This window comes from Nesoenas mayeri (genome assembly GCF_963082525.1).
Source record: "Nesoenas mayeri genome assembly, chromosome: 3".
Taxonomy (NCBI): Eukaryota; Metazoa; Chordata; class Aves; order Columbiformes; family Columbidae; genus Nesoenas; species Nesoenas mayeri.
In genome coordinates this window covers 92,788,085-92,800,369 of record NC_137544.1, presented here as the reverse complement: position 1 = coordinate 92,800,369, position 12,285 = coordinate 92,788,085, and the positions used below count along the sequence as shown (strand labels likewise).

Below are 12,285 nucleotides of genomic sequence, written 5' to 3'. Positions count from 1 at the left end.
CTCAGCCACACAACCTTTGCAGAATTCTTAAAGCTTTGACTCTAACTTGATTTGCCTTTGGAGCAGTTGTGTTCTTTGGTAGGCTTTTTATACCATAATTTTTGCAAGTGCCACTATCAGTTTAATTCTGAAATTCTTTCCTGGAGCTCATTGAGACACAGCCAAGAACCTTTGTGTGTGAACAGGCACAAATTGCATATACCACATTGTCTTGAGGCTTCAACTTGTCAATCAGTTGTGCCTACCTTCTACTTGTCTTGGTGTGGTGTGTCTAGATAAATTCTGATTTCATCATCAACATGTATTGCCTTTGAACATGTGATAAGACAGTGTCTTTCCAGTATTTTAGGTTAGTGGTCATCCTGAGATTTGATGCACTGTCTCTTGCATACACTGGCCTGCAAACCATCTCCCAGAGTTCTGAGTATTTTAGTAGGTACTGTTTTAAATGCTGGATCATGACTGGAAAAAAGATGTTATGATGCTGGACACTAGGAACTGAGATTGCCTGATTTATTATTTTGTCTCAGAAGTTGAGGTACTTGCAATATTCCTCTAAAAACTGAAACTCTTCTGTTTTGAATGTGCTTTTGTTCACCTGATGTGAACATAAGAACCGTGTCATACTAGATCATATCAGGGGTTGTTCTAGCTCTGTGTCCTGTCCTCAGGAGAGCTGGAAGTAGGTGCCTAGGGAAGAATATAAAATGAGGAAAATATGTAGAATACCTCCCCTGTCCTTATTATTTTGGTTTTCGGCTTCTTACAGCTGAGGTGCTTCCTGATCTTGAAGTTCTTTATGTACTTAGTGACTTAGAATTTATCTTCCATTAAGTTAGATATTTTCAGAAGGACCCTCATCGAACTTTTAGCATCCTCAGTATTCTGGGCCAGAAAGTTCTGTTGCACCAAGAGTCATCACTGTGTATTTTTGAGACATTTGCTGATGTCTTTGTTTGATGCCCTTGTGCTCTGTATTTGGAAAAGTCAACAGTCAATGCTTATCTGCGTTCTGTAAGACATCATTTTTGTAGATCTTGGCCACTTCCAGACTTGAGAGTCTTAGTTTATGTAGCAGTTTTTTTGTTGAAGCTGTCAATAATTTTGATCATATTTATTATACTTGTCTGAACATTTCTCAGTTCTTACTATGATTTGAAGATACAGGGACATAACCTTTTTCCTCTCTGAAGTCTGTTTATACTTTGGGTTTTATTTTTTGAGTAGCGCTTTGTGCTTGTTTTGCCTGCCCATGATGGTGTGGCCTTATGGCACTGCCAGTAAAATGTCTAGCTAGTGGCATTTGGGTTTTAATTTCTACAGTGTGAATAGACACTGGACAACACATTTCAGGAGTTGCATACTCTGGGCACCACGCTTCAAAAGTTCATAGGCAAGTAGTAATCTGTGTATATGTAATAAAAATGGGGGAAAAAAACCCAAACTGTCTTAAAGTTCTACATGCAGAAATAAGACGAGAAAACCAGCAAACTTGAAGAATTTTGTTGCAATAAACAAAATATAGATTTAAATGTTACTCTTGGCAAAATCTTACTATGAGGCTGGAACTTCTAAAGATGTAAAGGGGGTCGACTGTGGGGAGGGTAAGGTAAGAAAATGCTTTGCCTTGCTTAGTCTTTACAAATCCTGACTTACTGCTAAATCCCCAAGTGTTATATTAAAAGTGAGTAAAGACACTGAGGTTGGGCTTCATGATTTTAAGAGGTAGGTTAAAAGAAAAACACCTTAAACACTTTTAGATTATTACTCTGATCAAACTTTTTAAGCTCTCAGTGTTTTGAAATCCATGGTGCTTAATTCTTGTAACACTTCTTTTTTCAGGCGTAATATTATTGAAGCTGTGTATAGTAGGCTGAATCCACACAGAGAAAATGAGGCGGTAAGTTCCCATTTTGATTGCTATACCTCTTTGTTAATGACAGTGTCAAAATTAGTGTCATACATTAAGCAAAAGTGTATATCCCTGCCAATAAAGGATTATAAACACAAAATATGTATTGTAGCATACAGTTCATTTTGACCTTGTTTTGGATGGAACTGATATAGAACTTCATCCTCAAAAAGACATCAAACTGACACCCAATTCTGAAAGACTTTTCAATTGATGGCTGCTTTTGCAGTCAAACCTGTGAGGCAATGTTGTGGTTTAACCTGGCAAGCAGCTAAACACCACACACAGCTGTTTGTTCATCCCCCACCCCACCCTGCATTGGGATGGGGGGACAGAATCAGAAGAAAGGTAAACTTCCTAGGTTGAGGTAAAGGTGATTTAATAGTGCTGAAAGGGAAAAGAATAATGATAGTAACAATGTAAAAGGATATATAAAACAAGTGATGCATAATGGACTTGCTCACTGTCAGCCAATCCCCAGCCAGTTCCCAAGTAGTAGGTCCCCTGGCCATCTTCCCCCAAAATACATTCTGAGCAAGATGTCATATGGTATGGAATATTCCTTTGGCCAGTTCGGGTGACCTGTTCTGGCTGTGCCCCCTCGCAGCTTCTTGTGCACCTGACATGACATGAGAAGCTGAAAAGTCCTTGATTGCTTAACAAAAACTAAAACATCAGTGTATTATCAACGTTCTTCTCATATTAAACCTAAACCATAGCGCTGTGCCAGCTACTAGGAAGAAAATTAACTCTATTCTGGCCGAAACCAGGACAGGCAACAATGCAGAGGGTTTTTCTTAATTATAGTCTAGTATTGTCAAAAATTATGTTTGGCTTATTCATTACTTAACTAGGTATTATGTCTGCTGTCCAGAAATCTAGTAGAAGAGTGGGCAAACACACTGCCTGTTGTCTTCTGTAAGTTTAGAAGACCTTGGGACACTGAACATAAAAGATAACGAAAGTAATATTGACTACTCTTTTCAAGCTTACATTATCTTTTAATATCCTCATGTCCTAAGGAGAGCTTGAGGTGATTTTAGTTACTTCAGTTCCAGTTTCTAAAATGGCCTGATTATTAGATGGTCCTTATTATAAAGAGTAATAACTGCTGTTCATATCAGTTGTGGTTAAATATATTTTTTAAAAAGTCTCTGGAAAACTGAAGAATTGATAAAAACTTCACTGGTTTGTACAAATGTTGTCATTTTCTGTACAGTTTATGTGAACTAATCTGTGAAGGTAACATTCATTTTCTAGTAAATATTTTGTCATATATTTTGTCTTCTGAGATGGCTACAAGGTCCTCAGGTAGTCATTACAATGAATGGTGTTGGGGTGATCTCAGCTTTTCTTTTAAATACTTTGAAATTATCAATTGTATGCCTTGAGATTGTGAATATGCAGTCTCACCACAATTATTATTGTGGTTTTCCCACTGTCTTCTCTTGGCTGCCTATATTTGGTTTATTCTCTTAAGGTAGGAAGCTTGTGTAGATGGAAGCAGACACTATTCTGTTAGAGTACAAATAGGGAAGAAATCTTTAAACTTTTTTATGTTTGTGGATTTGTTCCTTTTTTTAGTTTGGAAGTGATAGAGTATCCATTTCTCATTTTACTTTCAATAAATGTGCAGCAGTACCCTAAAATAAGCTAGAAAAAAATTTTCCTCTTTTCAGCTTCTTTAGTCCTTCAGGTAACTCGGCACTTCTGTCAGCCTGCTACTGCTTTTCATATTTAGCCTTAATTTTGTTCCTGCTTTGGGGTTAAAGTTTTTGGTGAAAGTGGCTTATTTGAAGATTATGGCATCAGTTTTATAAGTTGGCTGGTTTTTAAGAAAAAAAAAGTTTGTCTAATGGCAACTTTGTAGAAATATCACATGCCATAGTTGCATTTATGATGCACCTCTGAGTCCAGATGTACTTTTCAATAGCCATGCAAGCTCGCTGGAAGTCCTACATACAGTATAGCTTCCTTTTGTAATGGCTCCTTCTGGGAAATTTTTGAACGTCATCCACTATGATTTAATAAAATGAGGTAACTCAACCAAATATACAAGTGAATCATAAAATAATAGAGCTTTAACACATTACCATTAATAGCTTTGACCTTTATTGCTGTTAGAATCCCTGGATAGTTGTCTTGACTCCTTTTAATTTGGCTTCTTTAATATGAAGTGTGAGCAGTACACTCCAGACTACTTTGTGAAGTTTACCTTCTGTTGGTATTTAGTACAAATCTCAATAATGGTTTGGATGATTCTTTAAATAAGCAAGATTACATTTTAGTTTGATCTTGGGGTAAGTGATCACTTGCCAGTCAGTACCTTTTATTCTTTTTATCCTAAGTGATTCTGACCCAGAGCAGTTTGAGAGGAGGGTGTGCCACTGGGTGAAGGATGCAATTCCTGTTTGTACTTCCCCCAAGTGGGAATTGTTATCTTAGTGTCCTTGAAGTGGATGAATTTAGTGGGCCTCATCCCTGAGATGATAAAAACATTACTTCCTTTGCTAGTCTTACTTATAAACTCCAGGTATGTATGTAGTGATCCTAGTCCTTTGAACTCAGTACTCTAGTGCATGGAGAGGGTAAAAGGGAAGGAAGCTGTTCTGTTACTCAACATCGGATGCTTCACAATGTCTACATGCTCTGATAATGTTGCTGCACATCTTGCATTTAAACAGGAAGCAAAGGTAGGAAGGAAACATACAGTACATCCTGACGATGACATTTCTGAGTGAGACTGAAATATAACTAATAATGCCCCTGTTTAAACTAGTATGAAGGAAAAGCAGGTCTATGTCTGTATCTCCTAATTCTTCGTACACAGATGCTGAGTCTGCAGAGCATGAAGGTGCGCTGACTTGCACTGGAGAATCTTTCCCCATCTGTAGCTAACAGTGTACACGTGTCTGTGTAGAGCACAGAGCAGAATACTGCTATACTTACTGGAAAGTCTGCCTGTGGCAGCCATCTACATCTGATGATTTTATATAAGGCTAAAACAATTTTATTTTTTTAACCTTAACAAAATAATCTAATTAATTGCCAAAATATTAATGCATATGAGTAAAAACTAAAAATAATAAAAACCTAAAAACCACAAAAGGAACCCCCCACAAAAACAACCACCCAAACTAAACAGATTAACTTTTGGCATTGAGAATATGACTTCCTTCTACAGAGAACTTTTTAGCATTGAAAAATTTAAACTAGTTACCCTGAGTTACTGTGAGCTGGATCAGAATAACTTTGTAAATAAGTTCTTAGAAAGTATATAAATCAAAACCAAGGTGATATCTTTTTCTAGATTAGCTTCGTTTTTACTCAACAGTGCAAACATTTCAGTTAGTATTGTGCTTAGAATTTTGTTGTTATCCAAGCTAGTGATTGTAGACTAATTTCGTCCAATTCTTCACTTGTATTTTCTGAGGATCCTTAATGTATAGCCTAAATAAAGAGACGTGGCAGGGTGAGAGACTGAGTGAAAGAATCCTTACTACAGCATTATTCAGAGGTCACTAGTGTAGCTTCAGGCTATAGCAATCATAGATTTTGGTTATTCTTTGTTTTTCTTTTAGACATCTCAGCAGAGTACAAGTACTTAGTAAATCCAGGGCTGGAGAGAGCCCTGCAGTGGGTTCTCTAAGAGCAATGTCGCCAGTGTTTCAGCAGAGGGACTTTGGCCAGAAATGTGGTGGCTTGTGCCTTTAGAAGAGAAAGTGAAATCAAAGAAATGTGTTATGTATTGCGACTTGGTACGTTCGGATTTTAAAAGGGAATTTAAAAGAAATTAAGTAATTGTTACCACTGTAATGTTATGATACCACCAAGTCAGTGTTCCGGTTAACATGTTGAAGTATTACTCTTTGTCTAACGGCTCTACTGCTTCAACCATTTTTTTAATGTGTTCTTAAGACTAGGAGGCTACTATCTAGTTAGGCGACTCAGGTATATAGGTATCTGTAAACACAAGGAACAGTGTTAAAATTACAGGGGCTATGTTAATAGTTTCAGTGGCATTTGTTCAAAACTGTGTATGAGTATCTTGTTGGAAACCAATCATCTGCCTCTCTTACTAATACTATACTCTGACAATTTGATAAATCATACGTCATTAAGGGCTGCTATAGATAATTTAAAAAATGTAAATGGACTAAATTCCTACACCCTTAAACACTGTAAATCCTGTACCTACTGTGTAGTAGCCTTTTTTATATACATAATTTAACAGAGCAGAACTTGTGCAAAAAGTGTGAATGCCATGTTAAATATAGCTAGCAAAAATTTGTTCTTGTGTTTACGGTTAGTAGCACTGAGTTGAATTAGAACAAGAAGGAAGACAACTGCTAACTTAACACAGTAATCATAGCTTTCAGGGACCTGATCTAGCCACTCATCATTAGAGAGAAATCTGCATTACAGTGTGTATACAGCATATAGAGGCAGTTCCTGTCGTATTGTTTGTTGGGTTTCTTGTCTGCCAGCACTGATAAGGGAAGCACAAAATAGCCCACCATCAAAGAGGTTGCAAAGCAAGGTGCAAGTTGGCATATCAAACACTAGCAACTTCCTTCAACTCCTACTAGTGTTTGAATTGTTCAGGAGTCTCAGAGCTGCTATTATGTTTGTTACTTGTTGCTTTTACTCTTCAGTGTTGCATGGGAGCAAAGTATTCACTTCAGTCTGCTAAAAGAATTTTTAAAGATCTGAATATTGCGAAATGTGGAGATTCAGGGTGTGTATTTGCTAACATCAACCATAGAGCAAAACTGATGGGCTGGAGGAACTAAGGAATTTAGATGTTCTCTAAACTTTGAAAGACTGGAATTACTCAGTTATGGTGCCTTGTTTAATATTAGCTAGATAAATACCTAAATAGTATTTTTTGGTCAAAACCTAAGAAGATACATCCAAAACCTCATCTTGATGGCCGAAGTTTTCGCTGACTTCGTGCTCCTGAGTCCCACTTCATACATTAAAACTACCTCCTTTAACTTGCTTCTCCTCACTGAGCTCTTGAAGAGCTATTTGAATGTGAAAATGCTAGTTCGTGGGTGTCAAAACATCCCAAACTTAAGACCAGCAAACCACAGTGGAAGCATGTATCTATTTATGCAACGAAATAGACTTAGAGGGTTGGCATTATATGCAGTAATGTGCATTTTTGTGGTAGAATTATCTCCTTTTTAAGTTGTCTGTGCTGATCAGTCTTGGGACTTCTATTCCAGGAACATTACAGCATCTGAAATCCTACTGAATCCAAGATACTGTCTTAATGCTTCTATTAAGCTTGTAAATGAGTGACTGCAATACTTGTAGTTTATGAAGCTTTTGGACTAGATTACAATGAAATGAGGTCAGCATGAGAAAAAGGCCGTCTGGATTTTGCCTCTAATGTATTGCAAAATCTGCCACTTTCCAGAGATACAGTTCCATTTGTCTAGCTTGCTAACTTGCTAGATATTAATGATTTAAAATGTACTGTTCCCTTAAAGCAACAGTAATGCTTTAGCACTTAAGATATCTAGAATCAAGTCTCAGCACTGTGATAGATGTGTAAGTCAATTGCAAAAAAAACCCTAATTTTTTTCAACTGAAGGCTTGTAGCCAAAAACTTCTATTCCAAAGGAGACCTCCATTCCTCAATCAGTGCTTATTATTCAGGTTTTGTGCTGTAGGTTTTTAGATTTTACTTTTAATAACTGTTCTATATGTTAATTTTTCCAGCCTATATGCACATGTGCTGAAAATAGTGTCTTACGTTGTTCAAATACCACCACTCCTGGTGCTGATAGGTAGCTGTGCTTTTCTTTCATGGCAGCATCATACATGCAAAAATCAGTCTTTAATGTAGAGGATTTGTTTTCTGAAACACTTTGGGTATTTATTTTGATGCAATGCTTCAACTAAACTACTAGCACTAGAGTTAGTTATTGTCTTTAAGTTTTTCACAGGACTGTTGCTATTGGCTGTGCAGAAATTCACAGTTAAAACTAGTGACCTGATGGCTAAAGAAGCTTAAATTTTCTTCTTTTTTTCACTGACAACTGACCACAGTTGTGGGGAGTATCAGCTCTATTTATCGAAACACACTAAAACAAGATGGAGTTAATTACAAAGATGTACCATGTTGATACTGTCTGGCTCAAAATATTGAAAAGCTTAAAAATGCTGTTTTAATAGTTATCATTTCTTAGATTATTATGTTGTTTCAAATAGAGAAACATGGATGATACTGTTCTAAGATGTATGTTGCTAATAAGGTGGTTTAGATTCAAATAGAGCAAAGCTGATGTTTTCTTAGTCAGAAAAATTGTTTGGTTTTGGTTTTTTTGTTCTGTTCGTTTGTTGTTTTTTTTTTTTAATGTCGTTAGACAATATCCTAGTTTAACTACTGATTTCTTTTGGGGTCTTGAATCTTAAAAAAAGGACCCTGGCGAAGCCGAGGACAGTGGAACGCAGGGAAAATTTGTGGAAGCGCTCAGGCAAATGAGAATTAATCATAGGGGGAACTACCGCCACCTCCTGGAAGAGATGCTGAGTAGTTACAGGCTAGCTAAGATGCAGGGAGAAGAGTCCACTTCTGGATCAGCCGCAGCATCTACCTCAGATACTCGTGCTGGACCCAGTGACCCCGTACCAGACACCCCCACAGAATCTGGGCATCACCTTGCTGAAATCCAGAGCTCAAATGAAGATTCAGGGATGAGTGATAAACAGACATAATGTTTTATGAAGCGGATTTAACGCTTTGCTGCACTTGGCGTAATTTCCTTTGTTTATATCTCAACATTTGTCACATCTATCCTAGAAGTCTGTTTGTTTTTACTTTAGTTATTTGTACAGATTGTTTATACAAAGCTCATTTTTCCTTAGAAGTTCAACTACTGTGGTATATTACAGTAATTGCATCTTATTTTATGTAGCAAGCAGTTACTTCCTATTTAAGGGGTTTGATTTATTTTTTTTTTAATCCTGTGAAACCAACAATAGAAATCTAACATGCTAATGCAAAAATAAGTTCTAAAACTTTTGAGTACATTCTTAAATAATTATTTTGATGGTATATGTTTGCTCATTGTAAAGTTATTCATATCTCAATTGTATCTTTTATGCAAATTAATTGAATTATAGAAATTCTTCAGTCTCTTTATTTACTTCAGCATCATATACTGCATGTTTGTATTTGAATTGTGTATAGTTTATATTATAACTAAATTACATAAGTTACTACGTTTCAGGTTGTCACTTTTTCTTCATGAAATGTGTTTGATTTGGTTCCAATTTAGATTGTATCTGCTGTTCATCATAAATACCTATTTTCTAGAAGACTGTATTATTACTTTCCAGGTTGTAGCGTAACATATCCAGAAATGAAAATGTATTTAGACGTAGTACCTAGTGTCAAGTTCTAAAAATTTGTGTTTAAGTGAAAATAAAGAATATGCTGTGGAATAATATCTGTATGCATATTGACTCTTTTAAGCAAGTAGTGAACTTCTTTTGAAATTCTGTCATTCTGACATGACTTGAAACTTTATATAGCTTCTGAAATTAACTCGTGATGTTTGTTAGTTGATACAGATATTTGAGTAATTTTGGGGTTTGGTACATTCATCATAGTCCTCTGTTTGGGCAACATTGCTCAGGTTCCAGTTAAACATCAGGCATATAAATGAATAAACTGGCTATTCTGCTTAAGTTTACCTTCCACTCAATCTTTTCTTTGTCTTTTGGTGCACAACACATGTATGTAGGTGCATTTGGGTAGATCAGTGGTAATACTGGGAATTTACAGTGATGGTAGCTTGTATTAAGCTTGTAAATGAGTGCTCGTAAGTTAAATCTGGAATTCTTGTGTCGGAGGTCAGTTCATAATATAACACTTGCACAAAAATATCATTGTTCAAAATAGGTACAAATTTCACTGCCTTAATGAGAAAGAGCCTGCGGGAATTTCTTGTGGACCAAGAATACCTGAAGAGCTGAGTTCCTTAGTATTTTATAGAATTTCCTTTTTTGTAGTCCATAGATGTAGTATCTATCAGTAGCTATGTTTTAGTACAATTTTAGATAGTACTTGTTTCTATGTCTTTATGCTAAAATAGCTTTACTGGGTTCATGTCTTATAGAAGTAAATTTCCTCATGAAGTTGAGGAACAGAGAATGTTTGTGCGTGGAAGTGGGCAGGTATGACAAAAAGGAAAATGTCATCTGTCGTACATTAGTGTTCTACTTAATTATGCCACTTAAATCCAAGGTGCAACAAAATGTTTTCATTTGTGTTGGTGAGTAGTAATATTTCTCCTCTTCTTTTCCTGTAGGGTGCTGGAGATCTAGAAGATCCGTGGTAGCCTTACAAATCTACTAAAATGCTTTTGATTCTGAAAGGGGGAAAAAAAACTTTTAAATCTGTTTTCTTCAATACAAGGGAAAAATTCTGGTGGATTTCCAACATTTTGTGAAATGGGCAGAAAGATATTAGAATTTTCCATCATTGTTCATTTTTTGTGTTTTCTGATATTGCCACTCTTAGCATTGCCTGTACTACAGTATTTTTACCAGCCTCAGGCATTCTGATTCCATCTGTAATGAACTTTGGCCCTAAGAAGGAAGGAAGGAAGGATGCTCTCAGCAGATCGGTGCATGTACCTGAGGTGCATGGGATTGTAGGTGTACTCGGAAGATACTCTATGGCTAAATGAAAAGCGCGACACACAAGCGTGAGAGAGTACAAGTGATTGTTTGATACGTTACTTATTTCACTTTACCAAGTTGGAAGGCTTTGCAGCTCTGTGGCTTGGAAGTAATTTCAGTTGGGCAGTATGCTCTCAGATGTGTATTTTGTTTTCATTTTTTCCAGTTTTACCTGTATTACCAGACCAGTTAAGTTTCCCTGCGGTGTCCAAATTGTGATATGTTGCCTACTGCTTGCTTAAAGATAAGTGTATTTGGCAATAATATATGAAGATTCTAGGCATCTAAAAATAGTAAGAATTTTACGCATGTGTACAACACACCCTTAAACTCTTGCTAGAGGAAATCTTTTAAAACCAAACTGATGAATTTAGTTAGTAGTGACTTGCTTTGACATCTCACAGCTGCAGGTTTTTTAAAAAATGCTGAAAATTTGCCTTTATTATAATGTAAATTGTGATTATTTTTTTGTTCTATATGTGGTTTTCTATAGTTTTTTGATTTTATTTTTTTTCAGCTTAAGATACAGACAGAAGTCTTGTGTAATATGGGTATAATTTTTAATTGTTTGCATTATTTTCAAAGTTCAAATTATCACTTTGAGATTACTATAAATACACTTAAAATTATCTATTTTAAATTAAGAAAATATTAGAGATATTTTCATGGGTTCAATGACCTTTCATTTTATAAGCAATGGGCATGGTACAGAGTGGCTGTCATGTAAGGTACTTGAAGATTCTTAGTTTAATTCTATTTTTGCAATAACCTTGACTTTTTTCTGACTTCTTTGAGTTGTGCATGTAATGAGTCCAGTAAATGCTGAAAATGGGGAAGAGTAAAGTATTTATCTAAAATAAAAGCTATTGGGGAGGGGAAACAATGAATGTATCCATCTGTACATGATTTACATGCTGTGGATGCCTTGTAAACATTTTCCTATTTGTTTAAACTGTGTTTCAGCGAGGATGTAATTGCCCTTGTGTGTAGTTTTAAGCTAATGACAGTCATCAACTGGTTTTGTGTGAAATGGAATTCATAGTACTTTTCTGTAACTTTATCCCCATGGTGAGTCTGTAAAAACCACACGCTCTCTCATAGCGGTGCCGAAGGCCAGCTTTCCCAATCATTTTGATTCACTGTGTATCTGATTCTTTTTCTTTCCTTTGGTCTAGAGAGGATTATTGCCACAGTATATTTTATTTATTCATTAGATTTTAGCCTTGTAAGTTAAAGTGTTCTAAATGATGATGTTAACAGGTATTTGTCCCTTTACTGTTTTTTTGGGGGTTGTTAAAAGATAGGGAATGAAGAATGCAAAATGGTTTATTGTTCAGACTGTCCGCTCTGGTCCAACCCTGTACTGATAGTACCTTCCCAGTATGATATTGTGATGTTTCATACAATACCGTGAACATAACCAACTTGTTATCTTCAATAAAGGATTGCTAAAACAGTGTGATATGCTTTATATTTTCTTGAGGAGGATTTATCAAGGAGATGCAAGTGTTCTATGTAAAAAGGCAATCAAATAGGATTTATGAGATGTCCCTTGGTGACAGATTTGTGTTTGTTCTATAGGGAATGTGGCTCCTTGTCACAGTAAACTCAAAGTCCACAAATGGGCTGCTCTGTGGGAGACAAGAGAACAAACATGTAGAGCTCCTGGAGCA

The 12,285-nt window shown here is 36.1% G+C and overlaps 1 protein-coding gene across 7 annotated transcripts in view; it reads left to right on the top strand.

Moving 5' to 3' along the window:
• Nucleotides 1-12,071, top strand: part of PPM1B (protein phosphatase, Mg2+/Mn2+ dependent 1B) — a 61,081-nt gene extending 49,010 nt beyond the window's left edge. For 3 of the 7 annotated variants that reach the window (XM_080343005.1, XM_080343006.1, XM_080343008.1), the window contains 2 exons: nt 1,843-1,900; nt 8,345-9,632. In XM_080343005.1, coding sequence (XP_080199131.1) covers nt 1,843-1,900; nt 8,345-8,641 — 355 coding nt within the window. In that variant the 3' untranslated portion in view covers nt 8,642-9,632. Of the gene's footprint in view, nt 1-1,842; nt 1,901-7,143; nt 9,633-10,239 lie in introns of those variants that run through there. The other 4 variants (XM_080343009.1, XM_080343007.1, XM_080343011.1 and 1 more) reach the window with 4 other exon arrangements.
• The last annotated feature ends 214 nt before the right edge of the window (nt 12,072-12,285 follow it).